We start from the raw sequence: 21,291 nt of genomic DNA on the forward strand, positions 1-21,291 counted from the left end.
CGGGCCTCCTTGACCCGTGTGGAGCTGGCCCATGCGCAAGGAGTGCCGTGCCACGCAGGGGTGTCCTCCGCGTAGGGGAGCCCCACGTGCAAGGAGTGCACCCCGTAAGGAGAGCCGCCCAGCACAAAAGAAAGTGCAGCCTGCCCAGGAATGGTGCCGCACACACGGAGAGCTGACACAACAAGATGACGCCACAAAAGGAAACACAGATTCCCGTGCCGCTGACAACAGAAGAGGACAAAGAAGACGCAGCAAATAGACACAGAGAACAGACAACGGGGCTGGGGGCGGGGGAAGAAGGGGAGAGAAATAAATAAATAAATAAATAAATCTTTAAAAAAAAAAACTGTGTGATCTTGGACAAATTACTTACACTTCCTTTTTTTTTAAAAAAAAAGATTTATTTATTTATTTCTCCCCCATCCCCCCACCCCCCCCACCCTGGTTGTCTGCCCTCCGTGTCTACCCGCTGCGTCTTGTTTCTTTGTCCGCTTCTGTTGCTGTCAGCAGCACGTGAATCTGTGTCTCTTTTTGTTGCGTCAGCTCTCCATGTGCGGGGCACCATTCCTGGGCAGGCTGCACTTTGTTTGGCACTGCACTTTGTTTGGCGCTGGGCGTCTCTCCTTACAGGGCGCACTCCTTGCGCGTGGGGCTCCCCTACGCGGAGGACACCCCTGCGTGGCACAGCACTCCTTGCGCATGGGCCAGCTCCACACGGGTCAAGGAGACCCGGGGTTTGAACCGCGGACCTCCCATGTGGTAGGCGGATGCCCTAACCACTGGGCCAAGTCCATTTCCCTACTTATACTTCCAAAACCTGTTTCATGTCTGTGGAATGAGAATAATAGTCTTACTTCATTGGATCATGGTAAAATTTAGATTTGATAGATATATGCAAGTACACAGTACAATTTCTGGCAGAGAGTTCCTGGCCCAGTGATTATTACCTAAATCCCAGTGAGCCCCTGGGGGGAAATAACACATAGACATATTCTTTCATTTGCCTTTGCTTTGGTTCAGCGGTAGTGATTTCATTAAGTTCTTGGGTATTTTGCTTCTATTTTGGGAATTTTTACTCAGTTGAATATATTCCTCTAGCATGTTATCATCAAGTACTGGCTTCAGGGACTAGCTTTTTGCTCTTGGCAAGAATCTCTTAATATCAGGATTAGAGAATAGCACTGCATATCTTTGTTTTAGTAATCTCAAATAGTGCCTGGTTTGTTTTATGTTTTAGAATGATGTTCTTTGTCAGCCTTGCTTTGCATAAGGTAGTATGAGTAAGTGGCTGTTTGTATGGCTTAAACTTTAAAAATGTATTTGTGGTGTTTAAAGTGTTGTCAAAGGAAGTGAAATTGGTTTGGTCACATTTCAGTGCCTCTTTCTGCACCCACACACACTCCTCAAGTTCCTTCTGTCACCTCAGTTCTCCCATTGCCTCCCTTGTTGCTCTTTAAGGACATCCTTGGTTTTAGCATCATTGCTATGGTACAGAAGATCTACTTCCATTAGAATCTTTGCTTTTTTTTTTCTGCCCCAAAACTCTTGGAAACATTGAGTAACAATCTTGGACCTTGGTAATTTGGACCCAAAGACTCCTAAGACCCCTAAGGAATCTGGGAATTCTGTTAAGTGGAAAGTCACCAGTTTGACTCTTTTGCTGGCATCTTCTTCCAGGCATCTAGGAGATCAGCCAAAGAGGCTAATCTGTGTTAGTGAGAATTGTACAAGAGCCACAGTTCTCCTTTCAAAACTCTCAGACTTTCCATTCATAATATTCTTATAGGAAATAACTAGGGTATGGTTCATTCTCGGGGGAGAGGGAAGGTGTGAGTTGCCTTGAGGTGATGGCCAATATAGTCTCTTTCTAGTATGCTTTGACGATCGACAGGGCTGCGCTCAGAGTTCCTGTGCTTGTCTTGTTCCTGAGTTTCCCAGAAGCTTTCTGGGTTAGGTTTATCAGCTAACTTCTAGTTCAGGGTATAGTTTAATCCAGTTTAATGGGAACTTTTGAGTCAAATAGACTTGGGTTTACGTCCATACTCTCACTTACTAGCTGTGTTGCTTGGTCAAGTCCTTTAACTGCTTTAAAATTCAGTTTCTGGGAAGCGGATGTGGCTCAAATGATGGGCAGGTGCAGCAAGCTGACACAAGATAACCCAACAAGAGACACAAGAAGAAAAACATAATGAGAGAAACAACAAAGCAGGGAGCAGAGATTCTTGGCGCCTCCAAAAAAGGATGAGCAGAATGGCATTGGTGCAATGGGCAGGCCCTTTGACCTGGCCTGGCAAGAGGGACACAAGAAACATGAGGGAAAACATAATGAGAGACAGAACAAAGCAAGGAGCGAAGGTGGTTTAAGTGATTAGGTGCCTCCCTCCCATATCGGAGGTCCCGGGTTCAGTTCCTGGTGCCTCCTAAAGAAACAAAGATGACAAACAGACACAGCAAGTGCAAACAACGAGGGGGTAGGGAGAGATAAATAAAATCTTTTTTAAAAAAAAGGAAACTCAATTTCCTCTTCTGTAAATTGGGAATAATAATGATATACACTTCACAGGGTAGGCATGAAGATTAAATGATAAACATGGTGCATATATTGCACATGTATATATATTACAGCAATAATACTAATAGAGAAGTAGCCTAGAGACTTGGATTTTTCAGTAGTGTCAAGTGGATTTTTTTTTAAGATTTATTTTATTTATTTCTCTCCCCCCCCCCAGTTGTCGGCCCTCTGTGTCCATTCGCTTGTGTTCTTCTGTGACCGCTTCTATCCTTATCAGCGGCACCGGGAATCTGTGTTCCTTTTTGTTGTGTCATCTTGCTGTGTCGGTTCTCCATGTGTGCGGTGCCATTCCTGGGCAGGCTGAATTTTCGTGCTGCGTGGCTCTCCTTATGGGGCGCACTCCTTGTGCGTGGGGCTCTGCTATGCACGGTACACCCCTGCGTGGCAGGGCAATGCTTGCGCACATCAGCAGTGCACGTGGGCCAGCTCCACACGGGTCAAGGAGGCCTGGGGTTTGAACCCTGGACCTCCCATGTGGTAGGTGGACACTCTATCCACTGGGCCAAGTCGGCTTCCCTGAAGTAGATATTTTTGTGTCCCAGCCTTTTCTTTTGTAAATTCTGAGAACTGTTGTAGATGATTCAAAATAGGTTAAAATGGCTGCCTTTCTGTAAAAGATCAAGGGAACATGAAGTACAGCTTCATCAGGTCTGTTTAGTTGCTATGTCAATAAAAGAATGTGGGGAAAAATGTTAGCAATTTAAGTGCGTACTTCCTCCCCACCTCCACCCCTCTGTGTCTAATCTATCACCCTCCTTTCTATTTTACGTACAGTTCAGGCTGTTTTATCTTTCCTGGGCGGCTGCCTCCTCTTCACTGGACTGCCGGGTCCTTATCCTCCCTGAGGGTAAAAAATGCAAGGTCCTTTGAAGCGTGCCACCGCCTCTTTCCTCTAATCTCATCACCGCTCAACCACACAGTCCGATTTCATTCCCTCCTGCTTCTGGGTCTTTGCAGGCTCTGGTCAGTCTTCCAGGAATGTCCCCGCCCCTCCCGTCCTTTTGCCATTAGTGCCTGCTCATCCATTAGGTTTTTGGGGTATCAGAGCCAAGGCTTCTGTCTCAGGAAACATTTCCCTGCTCTCCTTCTTCCCACTCCATCATAAGCATCCTCATAGCACCCTATTCTTTTATTACCTATCATGGTTTTGAAACATGTATTTATATTTGCATGTTTATATGATTAATACCAGGGTCTCCTACTAGGCTTAAGCTCCATGAGGACAGAGACTGTACTTTGCTTTCCACTGTGTCTCTAACGCTTGCAGCAGAGCCTGGCACATGCTAGGTGCTCACAAAATGTTTGTGGATTGAGTGATTGAGATGGGAGGCATGTAGTACATTGCCCATGGGTCCTGTTGTAACGTGCGTATGGCTTTTCCTTTCCCCTCGCGTCACTGGAGCGTCACCTGGGCCCTCATCTTATACTTGGGGGAGGCCACATCCTCTGCACATGACTTCCTGGTTCGCTTGTTTGTTTTTTCCAGTCAAATCGAAACCTGTGGTCCTGGTTGGGACCAGTCTCATCATCTCTAAGATGCCATGCTGTTTGACCTGCTTGTCACGTCACACGCAGGTTTCCTTCATCTGGGGTGCTCTCTACTCTCCCCCTCCCCTCTCTCAATCCTACTACACAATGTACCTTATTTGAATATATATACTGTGGTTTTGTAAGGTAGTCCTTTCTTCTTTTAATTTTTGTTCTCTGTTTATTTTAAGTATTTTTACACTTTTATTTCCTTATTATAGAACTATACTTTTCCATTGTAGAAAATTTGAAAAATATTAATAATCCGAAAGAAAAAATAATTTTTTAATCTCTATATATTTTTAAAAATGTTTAAGATTTATTTATTTGTCGCCCCCCCCCCCCCTCTGGTTTGCACTTGTTGTCTGCTCGTGTTCTTTTTAGGAGGCACCAGGAACCAAACCCAGGGCCTCCCATGTAGGAGGGAGGCACCTAATTGCTTGAGCCACCTCCACTCCCAATGTTTAATCTCTTTAGATCCTACTAACCAGAGATATTTTGGTACCTACTCTTCTAAGATTTATGTGTATGTATGTGTGTCTATGTGTATGTACACATGGCATATCCATGCCTGGCCTTTTAAATGTGAAAGGGAATCATGTGTCCTCTAGTTTTTTTTCATTCAGCAGTATGTCATGAACACCTGTTCATGTCAAATAAATGTCTACTTTATCATTTTCAAATGTCATAAATCATCCTGAAACAATAAAACTATTAGACACAAAAATGCTTTATTAAAATAATTATATCCTTAGTTAGGGCTTGACCTCCTTTCTTAAACTTATAAATCCTATATCAGTCATTGAATTGAGCTTTTATCTAAGTTAGGGGGAAAAGAAAAACAGTAAATGAAAGTATATTGATTTCTAAAATGAGGCAACACAACTTTTTTTTTTAATGTTGCTGCCTTTTAGATTAGACTTTACACAGAACCTAGTGAATAGTCATAATTTGGAAGAAATAGTATTGAGATGAACATTGACGTGTTGACAGTACTGTAACAATTAAACCTATACTGGGTGGGGCAGGAATTGTGATTTTTAAATTATTTTTTTAGGACACATCTCTTGAATTCCACAGCAGGGACAAGAACCATATGAGGTACATTATAATTTCCCCACAAAGAAGAAAATGCAGTCCTCCTGCAGGTATCTTGTTCCCCCTCCTTTTCCCTGTGATTTCCTTGCTCTATTGAGGAAGACTGTCTTTTCTCTTTATAGCAGGGGTGCGCTGGGGCTGGGGATGGTCAGTAGGCCTTGTTGTGGGATTCTATATCTTGTATGGCCCTGATCCTTAAAGCAGCACTTCTGACCAAAGGAAGAGTGAACAGGGAAGTAACCATCAGGAAAAGGTTCAAAGACTGATGAGTGTTTTTCTCCTCTTTTCCTACATTTACACTCAGACCGCCTGGTACAGGTCAAGCCTTCAGGAAATGTTTGCTGAATAGCTGAATGTGTAAATTCTGCCCTTTTGTTCTTGTTTTATTCAGGGGTGGGATTTCTGACTAAAGCAATGATTTAGGAGTAAATCATGCTAAGTTGGGGACACTAGTCAGCATTGGTGGATCATGTTGCACAGGCCCTTCCTTGAAATAAAGTAATTTTAATCTGGGGAAAAGACTACTGAGATCATGTAATTGAGCCACTCATGTTTCTGAATGGAAAACTTGAGGACTTTAAGTTAAATGACTTCCTGTGTACTTGTATTTCCACTTGTATTTCCACCGCAGCAACTCCATTACTGGATGTAGAACTACCAGCTGAAGGTCTTTGGGCCTTCGCTCTCAAACCTTTTACCCCAACTTACTTTATACTCTCAGTCCCCTCAAAATGCGGGATGGGATAGGGCACTTGTAATTTTATTCTCAATTCTTTGGAATGTGCCAGGAAAGCTTAGGCATGTTGTGTCAGTGGTTTCCTTCCTTCCTTCCTTCCTCCCTCCCTCCCTCACAACAACATTTTAACATTTATTGAATGCTCTGTACATTGGTGTGCTGGTAAATGTTTAACAACAAGCTCTAAACAAACAAAACAGAAAAATCCTATTCCATAGCACTTGCCTGATTAATATACTGTAAGTATTCTTACAGTGGGCATTTCAAGCTATTAACGTGACATCACGGAATTGGGAGGTGGTGGGAGCTGGTTTCAGCACAACGCTGCATATAGGGGTTGGTTCCAAAATTTGCAGGACCTGGTGTAAAATGAGTACACAAGATCTCTTCTTCAAAAGCAGGGAAAAAGTTTTTCCTTTTGTCTGTGATCTCTTTTTCAACCTGTCATGGTGTTTTTTATTTTTATTGTGTTAACATATATTAATGTAGATTTGCCATTTTAACCATTTTTATTTTTTTTATTTTTTTAAAGATTTATTTTATTTTTATTTAATTTCCCCCCCTCCCCTGGTTGTCTGTTCTTGGTGTCTATTTGCTGCGTCTTGTTTCTTTGTCCGCTTCTGTTGTCGTCAGCGGCATGGGAAGTGTGGGCGGCGCCATTCCTGGGCAGGCTGCTCTTTCTTTTTCACGCTGGGCGGCTTTCCTCACGGGAACACTCCTTGCGCGTGGGGCTCCCCCATGCGGGGGACACCCTTGCGTGGCACGGCACTCCTTGCGCGCATCAGCGCTGCGCATGGCCGCTCCACACGGGTCCAGGAGGCCCGGGGTTTGAACCGCGGACCTCCCATGTGGTAGACGGACGCCCTAACCACTGGGCCAAAGTCCGTTTCCCTTAACCATTTTTAAGTGTACCGTTCAGTGGTACTAATTATATTTATAATGTGCCTGCCATTAAAACCATCTATTGCCAAACATTTTCTTCACCCAAAATAGAACTCTCTACCCATTAGGCAATAACTCATCATTTCCCCTCCCCCCAGCTCCTGGTAACCTTTAATCTACTTTCTGTCTCTATGAATGTTTTTTCTAGGTATTTATTATAAGTCGCATCATACAATATTTGTCCTTCTGTGGCTGCCTTATTTCATTCAACATAGTGTTTTCAAGGTTTATCCATGTTGTAGCATCTATCAGAACTGCATTCCTTCTTTTGGCTGAATAATATATATGTATATACCACATTTGTTTATCCATTCATCTGTTGATGGACAGTCAGTTATTTCCCCCTTCTGGCTGTTGTGAATAATGGTCTATGAAAATTGGTATGGTAAGTATCTGTTTCAGTCCTACTTTGAGTTCTTTGGGGTACATTACTAGGAGTGGACTTGTTGGGTCACATGGTAATTTTATGTTTAACATTTGAGGCATCACCAAATTGTTTTCCACAGTGGCAGCCCCATTTTACATTCATGTCTCCAATGTATGAGTGTTCTAATTTAATACTTATTTTCCTTTTTAAAAAATAATAACCATGTCAGTGGGAAGTGGTTTTGGTTTGCATTTTCTAATGAGTAATGAAACAATGTTGAACATCTTTCATGTACTTAATGGCCATTTGTCTGTCTTCTTTAGAATATTTCAATGGCTTTTGAGAACATTTTTTTGTCTACCAAAATATTGTAGATGATCCCATGTTGGTGGTTATGAGAAAGACTTTTGTGTTTCTGACTCTCGTAAGTCAGCTTTTGATGACAGCCCAACCTGTCACTTTGGATGTGCCAGAGTTACAGAAAAACTGATTAGAGAAGAATTCAGAGAAGCCCTGGACAGTTCCAGTATCATCTACTTGTGAACAGGACCATGTTTCTGGTGATTTCTCACTTTGGCCTCTTTTTCTGGATGTTGATTCTGCCTTCTCATATACTCTTTGCTCAGGTTAATTTGAGCTTTAGCCTACTTTCAGTGGTACATTGTTTGAACTTTTTTCAGCAGATCTGCAGCACTGGATCCTTCTTTCATGTTAACAGCGCAAAATACTCTTGTGAGGCCTTATTTAAGAAAATACCATGACTGGAAAACAAATGTTTAGGAGATCAGTGTGTTGGGAATAGTGAGAAATGGCATTCTTGCTTTATTGGATAAAGTTTGCTTTCCCCTGTCAATCATTATTTATGGGATAAAACAAACTAAAAAAAAAAAAAGGATTCATTTCCATTAAGTTCAAAGTTTGCTGAAAAACATAAAATTCTTCTCTTACTATATATCGCATAAAGAAATTAATGGTCTGGAAATGTACAGCTGTTCAACCACTTTGCAACCTTTAGTACTGACTGTAAAAGCTGATTATCATACCCAGCTAACTCTAACTCTGCCATGGAAGCCAGTCTGAAGCCGTCTTAGCAACTCTTTATGGGAGGAAGAATTGACGATTCAGTAATACTAATGATTACTGGGGCTCAGTGTTTCAGAAGGTTTGTTTAGCTGCCTGTGCTTGAAGAGATCACTTGGAACAGGATGCTGAAATCTGGACTATGACAATTTTATAGGCAAAGATGTAGGCTCATTTTCTATTCTTATTCCAAATGGAAAGTGTTTTTTACTTTTGGAAGATACTTTCAACTCTACAAATGAGAAAAGCTCTAAGTTTTCATATTCGCCAAGAAAGTAAACTTCTCTAAAACTATTGAATGGTCACTTGGGGGAAGGGGATGTGGCTCAAGTGATAGAGCTTCCATCTACCATATGGGAGGACCCAGGTTTGATCCCTGTGACCTCCTGGTGAAAAAGAAAAAGAGAAAGTGTGCCCGTGTCATGAGCGCAACTGCCTGTTTAGTGAGCCAGTGCCCGTGTGAGTGCCTGCATGGTGAACCAGTGCCCGTGCAGGTGAGTCACGTAGCAAGATGATGATGCATCAAAGGATAGACAAGGGAGAGTCAAGGTGAAGTACAGCAGAACCCAGGAACTGAGGTGGTGCAATTGCTAGGGAACCTCTCTCCACGTCAGAGGTCCCTAGGATGGAATCCCAGTTAATCCTAGAGGAGAGAAAATGGGAAGATAACACAGACAACAAAAACAGCAGAGTGGGGGGGGGTAGATAGATAGATAGATAGATAGATAGATAGATAGATAGATAGATAGATACATACATACATACATACATACATAGATAGATACATAAATAGATAAATCTTTTTTTAAAAATCTCACTTAGGAAATATTGAATAGTCCATGCAAAAAAAAAAATTTCAAAACTCTGGAGATTTAAAGATAGCATTGTAAAGTGATCAGGCTCTCAAAGTCAATTGGTTGAACAACTAACTAATACCAAAGACCTTATTTATTTAACAAATGGGACTGTGAACCATGTGCCTGACCCTGTAGATAGGATGATAAATTAGATATATTGTTTTTCTCGAGGAGATGTTATTCTAAAGGAAGAGGCAGGTAAAGAAACAACCTGTCATAGGACTACATAATTACGCTGCCAGAAGTGAGCACAGGAAGCTGTGGGAGCACACAGGAAGGGGGTAAGGGGGTAATGGGCGCGGAGGGTCTAGGAAGGCTTGTTGGAATAGGTGATCCTTGGTCTGAGTCCTGGTAGGATTACTAGAAGGTAGCCCTGACAGAGATCCTTCTTCCAGACTTACAGAACTGCACATGCAAATGCTGGGGAGTGAGAGGAAGCACAGCCTACTGTGGGAACCGCTTGGAGTTCAGTGTGGTGGTGTTGGGAGAGAGGGAAGAGAGAAGTGAGCAGGCAGCTTGTTTACCTTGTCTGGACTATATCAAAAGGGCAGTGGGGACCATCGAAGGGTTTTGCTTTTTTTTAAAGATTTATTTATTTATCCCCTACCCCTTGCGGCTTGCTCGCTTCTGCTCTGTGTGTCCATTCGCTGCGCATTCTTCTGTGTCTGCTTGTCTCCCTTTGTTGTGTCATCTTGCTGTGCCAGCTCTCCATGGACACAGGCTGTCAGCTGTCTGCGGGTATGGCCACCCAGGCCTCCCGTATGGTAGACGGGAGCCTAATCGGTTGAGCCACATTCCTTCTCCCTTCCCCATGGAAGGGTTTTTAGGCTGGGTCAGTAAGTGTTGATTTACATTTCAAAAGATGACTTTGAAATTTGGAGGCTAGATTAGAAGAGGTTAAGACTGGTGACAGGAAGATCAGTTAGTAGGCTGAGAGATATTAGGGGAGACCAGAGTAACTCTGCAATAGTATCTAACCCAGGGCAGGACAGAATCAAGATGTATTAAACGAGCTGCACTGAGGAACTGGAAGTTTTCAGAGAAGGTGGAGTCTTTGTTGAATTGGGGAGTCTACTGCTGTTCATGCAGTGATTCAAAAGGTAGAGTCCATCTGGGGACCTTTGAGGGAGTCTCAACCTCCTGAAATTGTTAAGTTTTGTGCTCAAATGTGTTTTCTGGGAGAGAGTCATTCATTTTCATCAGATTCACAAAGGGTCCATGACCCCCAAAGGATGGTAAACGACTGGGTGGACTGTTAGCCTGGAAGGAGAGACCTTTTGTGATGCTCTTTAGAACTTTGTATCTAATCATTTTAATCTGGACCTTAAATTTAAAAAAGAAAGTATTATCAGGTATGCTGATGACTTTAAATGGGAACAGGTATCTAACAGGTTGGAGAAATGGATAAAAGTCGTAGAAAGTTGTAATTAGGTACACAGATGAGTTGTGCTGTGGTGGAAGTGGAGTGAAAGACTCTTGCCTTCACAATTTTTGTAAACTGTTGTCCCTTAACAACCATTGGGCATGTGGGGGCTGGAAATCCCAGGAGTTTCATGTTTTACTTTCCTAACTTCTAAAACAAATACCATTCAGTGGGTTGACATAACAACAGGAATTAATAGCATAGATTCAGAGGTGAGAAGGCTTGTTTCCTCCCAGGGAATGGAGGGATCTTCTGGCTGGCTAGCAATCTTTGGAGTTCCTTTGAGGTTCTCTTTGGAGTTCCATTGACTTCTAGCTTCTGTCTCCTCGCTGTGACGTCTCTCTCCATCTTCCTTTCACTGTTTGTAAAGGACTCCAGTAATCCGGATTCAAGCCCAACCTGATTCAGTGGGGCCACAGTAACTGAAGTAACATCTTGAAGCATCTTATTTTCAGTGGGGCCACCCCACCCCCCACCCCTGAATGTGAACAAAGACCAAGAACATATCTAAACTGGGCGAAGCAATTCAGTCTACCACACCATTACTGGAAGTGTCCAAGGAGAGGCAGAATTCCAGATCAGGAGGGGATAGTATGTGGGCACGAGGTCATGTGGAATGATACCTTCAAGGATTTTTTAGATGCTAAAATGAAAAATCTCCCTGTATTGAAACCCTGGGAAAACGTACTTATACGGGCCACCCTCTGTGCTGTCTAAAGTGTGGTAACACAATTGCTTGAAATTTAAATCTCATTTTAGATAGGCCTGATCTGAGAAATTCGGGCACAAATGATAACTCTGTTCCTGTGGGAAAGTATGTTGTAAAGGAAAAAGAGATGCAGACAAGAAACCTCTCCTGCTCACGTACGTGCCTTGCCCTCAGTCCCAGCTGCTGGCTGGGGTGTGTCCCTCTCCTCCTGTGCTGATTGATTTTCAAGAACACTTTGTTGGGTGGAGAGGAGTTTATAATCTGGCTACAGCACCAGCTAGTCCGGGGCCTTTTGGGGACATCTGTGAATTTCACTGTCTGAAATTGTGAGGGTGCCTGTACTTACCATGTGCATGGTTTCCCCAGTTCTGCTTACAGCACGGAAAGTTTCCAGAGCACATCTGAAGGGATAACGGGGACAGACAGGAACTCTTTTCTGGAAGTGTCTGTGTTTTCAATGAAAAGACAGTGGTTAAAAGGCCATTCCCCAAAGGCCCAGAATTTAATTTTACTCAATTGTGACAGTTTTTATTAAAATGTAAACATTAATTTAATGAAAGTCTATTTATCAATATAGCTGTTTTAAATTGTTTCTACCTGCTTGTTAAATAGCTTGGGAGCTAGTTGTGTGTGTGTATGTGTTTTTAAACATCCTCTTAACCCTAGTCTCATCAAATACAAGATTCGTCCTACACAGTTAGGTGTTTCCTGTCTTGTTAACCGTTAGTATTCACCAAGCTCTTTTCCCTTGTCATGACAAGCCACATTTCCTTTTTTCACTTTTTAAAACTTTTTTTTTAATTAGCCTATCTTACTTACATGTTTTTCTATGGAAATGTTCAAATCAATGTTGTGTTTCTGTTTTTGTAGTGAATGCAATTGATTTGTATTTCATTCATCAGGCATCCTTTTTTTTTGAAACCTAGAGTAAAAAAGTAAAGACTGGTGTTTGTTTCTCTTCTTTTTTTATACCTGCCTCATTAAAAATGAGAGAATTAGACACTTTAGGTATTCTAATGCTATGTATACTTCTAATACTGTAACCTTTAAACTTTTGTATATTTTAGGTCTCAGTAGGGTCCTAGGGCTTTGTAGAAAAGACATACATTTATCTTTTCTTCTAAATTATTTTGTCCATATAGTCAAAGTTCAGAAGGTATTAAGTGATAGGTGTAGCGAAAAAACTTTCTGTGTTCTTGCTTTTGAGGGGATTCTTTTTTTTTTCCCTGATAAATCCGTTATACTTTATTTTAATGTATATGCTTACATGTTTCTTGGTTTTTTAAAAATAACTTTATTGAAGTATATCATTCATACCTGCACATAACATAGACAATAAGTTAAGTTGTAAACTTAGAAAACAGACATGCATATCACCATACAGGGCTCTGAAGGGATTCTCCGAGGGAAAAATTGCCCAAAGAGAAGTTACTGGAGTCATGAGGTTAAATTCTTACTGGCTAAGAACTTGCCAAGGATTTAGCCTGCATTTATGATATGTTAGACGAATCAGATTGGAGGAGGAATCAGGCATGCTGTTATACTAAGGTTTGGAGCTGGATGATAAAGGACTTGCCTTTATCTGTCTTCCATTATAACACCCCCTCACCCACCCATCCACTGCACACACACCAGAAAGCAAGCCTCATTCCTAATTCTGTCACCATAAAATTATATATGTTGGTAAGTACTTATATTGCATAGTCACCCATACGCATTTGGCAGAAAGTGTTCATTAAACAGATGTAGATGGTACTTTGTAAGAGGGTATTATTCAGAGTGAGTAATTACTTATTCATACAATCATTGAATGGAGGTTGATTGAAGAAACCACCTTCCTTTCCGTTATGTATTTTTGAGTAATATTTAATAGGGGAAAAAAACAAATTAAGGACACTTCCTTCCCTTCTAAAAAGGATTTAGAGTAGAGCAGTGAGAGGGAGGAATTGGACTGCTTCCCTTTAGAATCCTGCCCTTTTTTGTTTGTTTGTTTGTTTTAGGAAAATGTCCCAAAGAGCTGGTGATGACCAGGCACTTCTTTAAACTGACAGTTGCTTGTGAAGTGTTAATGGATTTCCTGGCAAATAAAACAGGGCAGGACCCTTCTTTAGTCATAACAATACTGCAGCTTTTTAGCCCAACTTTAATTTCAGAATGATGCTGGAAAGGTTGGCGAAAGGAATTGGTAGGACTGTTTGTAACTTCAAGTTTGCTTATTAATAAATACGTGAGCAACCTGCCGGTCTCAATCACTGATTCCTCCTCCCCTCCAGGGTGCAAGGCCCAGAGAGATAAGGCAAGTCATGCCTTGCAGAGGAGGGTGTGTACCAGCTGAGAAACAGGAAGCTGGGCTCCAGCGGGGAGGCTCCTAACTCCAGGGCAGGTGTGCTGAGGTTGCACGGCCAGGGGCATGGTCTTTCTCAGCCCTGGTAGCCACAGTGCTCAGCATAAATGCTCCAGCGTGTCAGCAGTTGAGGTCTAGAGAGATGACTGCATTACAGCTTAAAGAGCTTTCACATTCAGGGCTCTACCGGAGAAGACGAGACCGTCCTGATAGTTTGAGACTAAATGGGTTACCAGAGGAAAAGCTAAGGTGAGTGCCAAGTAGTGGTTGGCTAGAAGTCAGGGCACCTAATCACCATGGTGGGATTCAGGCCTAAGTGGATGCCGTGAGCTCAGAACCTAGCAGTCTGTAATTAAATATTGACTGCACTCCAAGATTGTGCTTGATTAGACCTGTGTAAAACTAGAACCTTTTCCCCATTTCTCCACAAATCCTGTGATTTTAGCCCTTCCCCAAACCTGCAGTGTTGTTATGTTCTGAAAAAGTATATAATCACCAGAGTAGTAGTTTAGACTGGAAACTGTTGTTTTATGCTTGTTTGTTTCTTTTAGTTTAAAGATAGTTTGCTGTGGCTCGTTAGAACCTGTTTCTGTAAGGATTTTCTTGCTTAATTTTTAATTGTGGTCTAGTTTGTGGTGTTTCAGGTGGGCAATGGAAGTGTTCTTAGGGAATTCTTTGTTATTGAAATAGATTTAACCAAAGGAATGCAGTAGAACTATGGAATGTAACCCAGGAAGGAAGTACCTCAAAAATCCGGAGACCATTTTAAGTAAAAGGTTAGGAGTTTTTTGTTTTGAAAATTAATTAGCCTAAAAACACAATTTAAATTTTTTGTTACAAGTGCAGAAATTTTTAAATTTTAGGTTCTGAAAAGTTCCTACAACATTAACCCAAATGTTAAAATACTGTGTTAATTGTGAGAGGTTTCGATTTTCTGTTTCTGTGATGAAAAGTGTTTCTTGTAGTGCTATCAGGGGACTACTACAGTAATAGACTTCCTTTTCTCTTTATTACATTTACTGTATCGTGCTTTGTTTTTGGACTCTGGATTTAAATGTTGGAATATTATGATTATATATCATGAGAGAATTATCTATACATTGTAGACAATTGCTTATTTTTCCTTTAAACTCATTTTCAGAGTTTACTTTTAAATTCTCAGTTTAAAATGATAAGTAAAACTTGATAAGGAAGCCTTTTGAACTTTTCTGTTAAATTAGTATTTGTCTTATAGCCAGCTATATACAGAACTGGATTTTGGGAAGGAAACATTTATTTGAAAATTATCTAGTCTTCCACTCTCGTTACTCTTTTGAAGAGGATAATAGCAGTAAATGACTAGTAATACTAACATTATTAGCATTTATTCCCTACTACTCCAGGCACCTTAGTTGCATTTAGTGCATTAACTTGAATTGATTGAATTACACCGAGTTTATAAAAGCTTCAGAGTTTGACTTGTTACAAATTTTTAAAGTGTGAAGTGAGTGAAAATGTTGAGCTCTGAATTGGAACTACATGGGCTGTTGAGTCTGACTTCTGACAATGATAAATTTTCAGTTTTATCAATTTTATCATTCTATTCTTATCAATCTATTTTAATCTACTCAAGAGTGAAAAATTACAAAACAGTTTTAAATTCAGATTTGGGGTCTACAGATTAAAAAAAAAATTTTTAAATAAAGATATGAAAAACAACACAACATTCTAGGCCAATCTTTTATTTCTTTTCAGACAGTAACAAAAATACCCATGAATTTTTATTTTATTTTTTAAATTTATTTCTCTCCCTTTCCCCACCCAGTTGTCTGCTCTCTGTGTCCATTCCCTGTGTGTTTTTCTATGTCCACTTGTATCCTTGTCAGCGGCACTGAGAATCTGTGTCTCTCTTTGTTGCGTCATCTTGCTGCGCAGCTCTCAGTGTGTGTAGCACCACTCCTGGGCAGGCTGCATTTTTTTTGCGCTGGGCAGGTGTCTTATGGGGCGCACTCCTTGCTCTTGGGGCTCTGCTACGCGGGGGACACCCCTGCGTGGCAGGGCACTCCTTGCGCGCATCAGCACTGCGCTTGGGCCAGCTCCACACGGGTCAGGAGGCTCTGGGTTTGAACCCTGGACCTCCCATGTGATGGGCAGACTCTGTGTTGTCTGTTTGCTTCCCCCCATGAATTAAATTACCTGCATGTCCTAAGGTACAATTATTTAGTAGTTATGATGGTCTTTGAAACAACTAGATTCTCTTGTCTAGAATTTAAAGGAGGAAGAATAATTTTTAAGTGTTGCTTTTTCAGTGGTTTAAGAGGAAATATTTTCTGCCCATTGTGGTGAAGTAGTTCTCTGTGACTAAGGACTTGTGCTTGAGCCACTAATTTTATCTTAATGCCAAGAGAACGACCATTTGCCTTGTTTTGGGAGTGCAGCACTTAGCCAGGAAAAGTAGACAATTACCTGCTTTCCCATGGACTTCAAACAATTTAGAGAGGTAGGAATTTAAAAATTATTACACAAAATCTATTATTAAGTAATGTTTCTTCACTAATGGGAATCAGGGAGAGTATGGATTTTGAAGCTAGGCACAGCCAAGTTCAGTGCCACGTAATTGAATAAGTTATAATATCTCAGAGAGCCTCCTTTCTCTTTTTTAAGATGGGGATAAAAATAACTGCCATTATTGAACATATTATTTTATAATAGTATTTATTATTTCACAATATCCTCACTACAACTCAGTAAACTAGGTTGCATTTATTATCTTATGAAAAATGCCAAGGGCTAATGCCTTTCATGTATCATTTAAATAAATTTTATGGCATGCACACTATCTGCCAATTAAGATGGGGTGATAGGACATAGTTTCTACCCTCATAGAACACAGGTTCTGGCAATCATATGTGACCATCAAATGATCTCTCTGTGGGTCGTTATTCAACTTTGAAAACATGTACTGTCAAACATAGTTCATCTTTCATATTGTCTTAAATATTGTACAAGATCCCATTCCCACTCTAATATCTTCTTACATATTCCTTTTCTTGGTGGGTTTGTGAATTCTAGCTGAAAAAACTTCAGTAACTAAAACTATTGGTATAAAGTATCTGGCAAGCTGTCGTGTGTCCCTCTGTCTTGAGTTATATGACATGTTCTTCATTTTGGCTGAAATATAACATGCCTAAGAAACAATTGGAAATTATGCTCTCTCATGAAATCAATGGTTAAGGATTTGGATATGGCATATAATAGTCATTTACACACAGATTCTTTCTCTATACATAAAGACTCTGCAAATATATACATGCACAGACATATATGTCTATATGTCCATCTTCTCAACCTGAATAAAACTGATAGGGATTTCTAGCGTAAGCAGTTAACTAATTAAAGTTAGTAACTTTTTTTTTAAGATTTTAAAAAAAATTTATTCCCCCCCCCCCCCCCCCGACCCCGTTACCCCTATTGTCTGCTCTCTGTGTCCATTCATTGTGTGTTCTTTGTCTGCTTGTATTCTCTTTAGGCAGCTCCGGGAACTGATCCTGGGACCTTCTGGAGTGGAAAAGAGGTGATTACTCTCTTGTGCCACCTCAGCTCCCTGTTCTGCTATGTTTTCTTATTTTCTTTCCTCTGTGTCTCTTGTTGTTATCTTTCGGCACCAACTCTCAGGGTCAGCCAGCACTCCTGTGCGAGGCAGCATTCCCATGCAGGGTGGCACTTCTGTGTGGGGCCGCATTCCTCTGTGGGTTAGCATTCCGCGCGGGTCAGCTCACCGTGTGGGCCAGCTTGCCCTCACTAGGAGGCCCTGGGCATCGAACCCTGGACCTCCTATATGGTAGACAGGAGCCCAGTTGGTTGAGCCACATCCATTTCACAAAGTTAAGTTACTCTTATATTCTTGTTCTAGTTGTTGTTCTAAGCCTCAAACCTTTACAGGGCATTGGCCTTTTTTTATCCCTGAAATTTACCAAAAATAACATCAAAGATTATACCCATGTACATATATGCTTATTCCTTAGCTATTTATTCTCTCTCTTAAATTATATTTTACTTCACAGTGTTTTTTAAAGAAACCTGAATGAAATACACATCTGGACTACCTTCTTTAAAGTTCTTGAAATCACGATTGCTCTGTCTCAGATATAAGGTATCTGTAAATAACTAATTAGGGATACCTCAAAATTCAAGTATTTGCTGGCTTGCTCCAAAACATTGTCTAGTGCAGGGTTTGGCAAATTATATATAACCCTTAGGCCAAATCACTTGCTGCCTGTATTGTATGTCTCATGAGCTTAAGGTGGATTTTACATTTTTAAGTGGTGGGGGAAAAACCATATTTCATGTTATGTGAAATTTGCACAAAAGTCATGTCATTGTCCATAAGTAAAGTTTAGAACATGGCCATACTCGTTGGTTGATTTGTTGTCTCTAGCTCTTTTCTCCTGCAAAGGTAGAGTTGAATTGTTGACCAAAGGATTTACTATCTGGCCCTTTACAGAAAGTGTGGTGAGCCTGATCTAGTGCTAAAATAAAGAACCCTGTTGTTCCCTTAGTTTTGTATCTGCCCACCCCATCTGCCACCCACCCCCACCCCCCAATTAGGTTCATAATTCAAGTATAAAATCCAAGCTGTGTCATTCATTTGAAATGAACGTGAGTCAAGAAAGTGTAGTTTGAGGGAAGCGGATGTGGCTCAACTGATAGAGTGTCCACCTACCATATAGGAGGTACAGGGTTTGATTCCCAGGACCTCCTGGCCCATGTGGTGAGCTGGCCCACGCACAGTGCTGCCGCATGCAGGGAGTGCCATGCCATGCAGGGGTGTCCCATGTGTAGGGATATCCCATGTGCAAGGAGTGTACCCCGCAAGGAGAACTGCCCTGCACGAGATAAGTACAGCCCACCCAGGAGTGGTGCTACACACACGGAAAGCTGACACAACAGGACGACGCAACAAAAAGATGCAGTTTCCTGGTGCCACGTGAAAAGAATGCAAGCAGACACAGAAGAACACACAGGGCATGGACACAGAGAGCAGACAATGGGGGGAGGGAAGGGGAGAGAAATAAATGAAAAAATATATCTTAAAAAAAAAAAAGAAAATGTAATTTGAAATTATATCCATAATAGTTTAGGAATACAATGAAAATATGAAATTGGCAGGATGCAGATATTTTAAGCCAGCAATGAGAAGTTCTTTACTTTTTAGAACTTCCCTGAGCTCTCCTTTCTTATAACACTAGTGGTAATGTGCCCTTTTCCTGCGTCATAGATGGATTGGAATAATCGGAATTAGAAGTACAAAGAAAAAGTAACCTTTACTTTCTGATTATTAAATAAACATTTTGAGCTCATATCTTTCTAGATAGTATATAAAATCATTTTTAAATACTAGAGGGTACGTCCTTAATTTAGTTTGAGAGGTGAAAATTATTGAGCCCTTGTTATAGACTAGCTCTTAACACAAGGACTTTCATGTCTGTGTCTATGTCTTTTTTTTTTTTTAACTTCTCATACCCTGTAAGGGAGGAAGAAGGACTTGACGCTGTAAAAGGTAGTCATAGTTAGATAACCAATTGTTGTCCTTCATTCAAATAAACTAATGATCAGAGTTCAGTTGAGGTTAGAGTAGATCAGCCTCAACCTAGGACAAACTTAGGATCTGAGTTTTGTTGCATACTTGTTTTGCAGGTTGCTGGTCTTTTTTGTTCTTTATTTTTTCTTTTTGGCCTCTTTTGGCTGAAAACCAAAGGTTCATATTTTGGTTTTAGAAATATGAAGTCTTAGATGATGGGGAGAAGAAAACTGCAGCTTTACCGTTATTTTCTGTTCTCATTATTTAATTGTTAAGTGATAGCATATTTAGTCTTTCTAAGAATAAAAACATGGCATAATTAGCAGGAAATATTTATTCAGCTTGGAACAGAGGTATCAGTTTGCTAATGTTTCTATTCTTTTTCTTTTCTCTATTGTAGTAACGGGAGTAATATAAAATTGCTGTTTTAACCATTTTTGCATACCATTCAGTGGCATTATGACATTTACAATAGTGTGCTGTCAGCACCATCTATTAACAAAACTTTTCATCACCCAAAATAGAAACTCTCAACCCATTAAGCAATAACTCCCCATTTCTCTTCCCCCAGCTCCTGGTAACCTCTATCTGTCTCATACGAATTTACTTATTCTAGGTATGTCATATAAGGGGAATCATACAGTCTTTGCCCTTCTGTGACTGACTTACTTAATTCAACAATGTTTTCAAGGTTTATCTGTGTTGTGGAATGTATCAGAACCTCATTCCTTTTATGGCTGAATAATATTCCATTGTGTATATGCATGTATACATACATACCCCACGTTTTGCTTTCCTTCATCTGTTAATGGACACTTGGATTTCTTCCATCTTTTGGCTGTTGTGCACAATGCTGCTATGAACATTGGTATACCAAGTATTTGTTTGAGTCTCTACTTTGAATATTTTGGGTATATACCTACAAGTAGAACTCCCGGGTCATGTGTAATTCTGTGCTTTAAGATATGAGGAACCACCAAATGTTTTCCAGAGTGGCTGTACCATTTTACATTCTTTCTGACAATGTTCAAGGATTCTAATTTCTCTGCATCCTTACCAACAGTTATTATTATTATTGTGTCTTAATTTTTTTAATATTACATTCAAAAAATATGAGGTCCCCATATACCCCCCACCCCCCTCACCCCACTCCTCCCCCCATAACAACAATCTCCTCCATCATCACGAGACATTCATTGCATTTGGTGAATACATCTCTGAGCACTGCTGCACCTCGTGGTAAATGGTCCACATCATAGTCCACACTCTCCCACATTCCACCCAGTGGGCCATGGGAGGACATATAATGTCCGGTAACTGTCCCTGCAGCAACACCCAGGACAACAAAAACGCCCCCACATCTCATCTCTTCCTCCCATTCCCTACCCCCAGCAGTCACCATGACCACTTTCTCCACACCAAGGCACATTTTCTTTGATTACTAATCACAATAGTTCATGAATAGAATATCAGTAAGTCCACTCTAATCCATACTCTCTTCCTCCATTCTGTGGACCTTGGAATGGTTGTGTCCACTCCACATCTATATCAAGAGGGGGCTTAGATTCCACATGGATGCTGAATGCAATCCTCCTGCTTTCAGTTGTAGGCACTCTTGGTTCCCTGGTGTGGTGGTTGACCTTCTTCAACTCCATGTTAACTGTCTCAGTGGGTATAAAGTGGTATCTCACTGTGGTTTTAATTTGCCTTTCCCTAATGACTAATAATATTGAGCATCTTTTCACATGTTTATTGGCCATTTTTATACATTCTTTAGAGAATTGTCTATTCAAATCCTTCATCCATCGGTTAATTCAATTGTTTATTTTTATTGTTGCTGAGTTGTAGAGTTCTTTATATATTCTGGATATTAAATCCTTATCAGATATATAGTTACCAAACATTTTCTTCCTTTCTATAGGTTGTCTTCTCATTTTCTTGATAATGTCTTTTGCACAAAAGGTTTTTTTTGCACAAACGTTTTGTTATCTTGATGATTTCCAATTTATCAGATAATTTTTTCCTTTTGTTGCTTGTGCTTTTGGTGTCATATTATAAGAAATCATTATTAGATCC

The 21,291-nt window shown here is 40.6% G+C and overlaps 1 protein-coding gene across 11 annotated transcripts in view; it reads left to right on the forward strand.

Moving 5' to 3' along the window:
- Positions 1-21,291, forward strand: part of LIMS1 (LIM zinc finger domain containing 1) — a 157,168-nt gene that overhangs the window by 75,279 nt on the left and 60,598 nt on the right. Inside the window, exon 1 of one of the 11 annotated variants that reach the window (XM_004476909.4) lies at positions 13,566-13,904. The exons of 9 other annotated variants lie outside the window; for them this stretch is intronic. In XM_004476909.4, coding sequence (XP_004476966.1) covers positions 13,798-13,904 — 107 coding nt within the window. In that variant the 5' untranslated portion in view covers positions 13,566-13,797. Of the gene's footprint in view, positions 1-13,565; positions 13,905-21,291 lie in introns of those variants that run through there. One more of the 11 variants, XM_058278308.2, reaches the window with a different exon arrangement.

Source organism: Dasypus novemcinctus, chromosome 17, assembly GCF_030445035.2.
Source record: "Dasypus novemcinctus isolate mDasNov1 chromosome 17, mDasNov1.1.hap2, whole genome shotgun sequence".
In the NCBI taxonomy this organism is placed as follows: domain Eukaryota; kingdom Metazoa; phylum Chordata; class Mammalia; order Cingulata; family Dasypodidae; genus Dasypus; species Dasypus novemcinctus.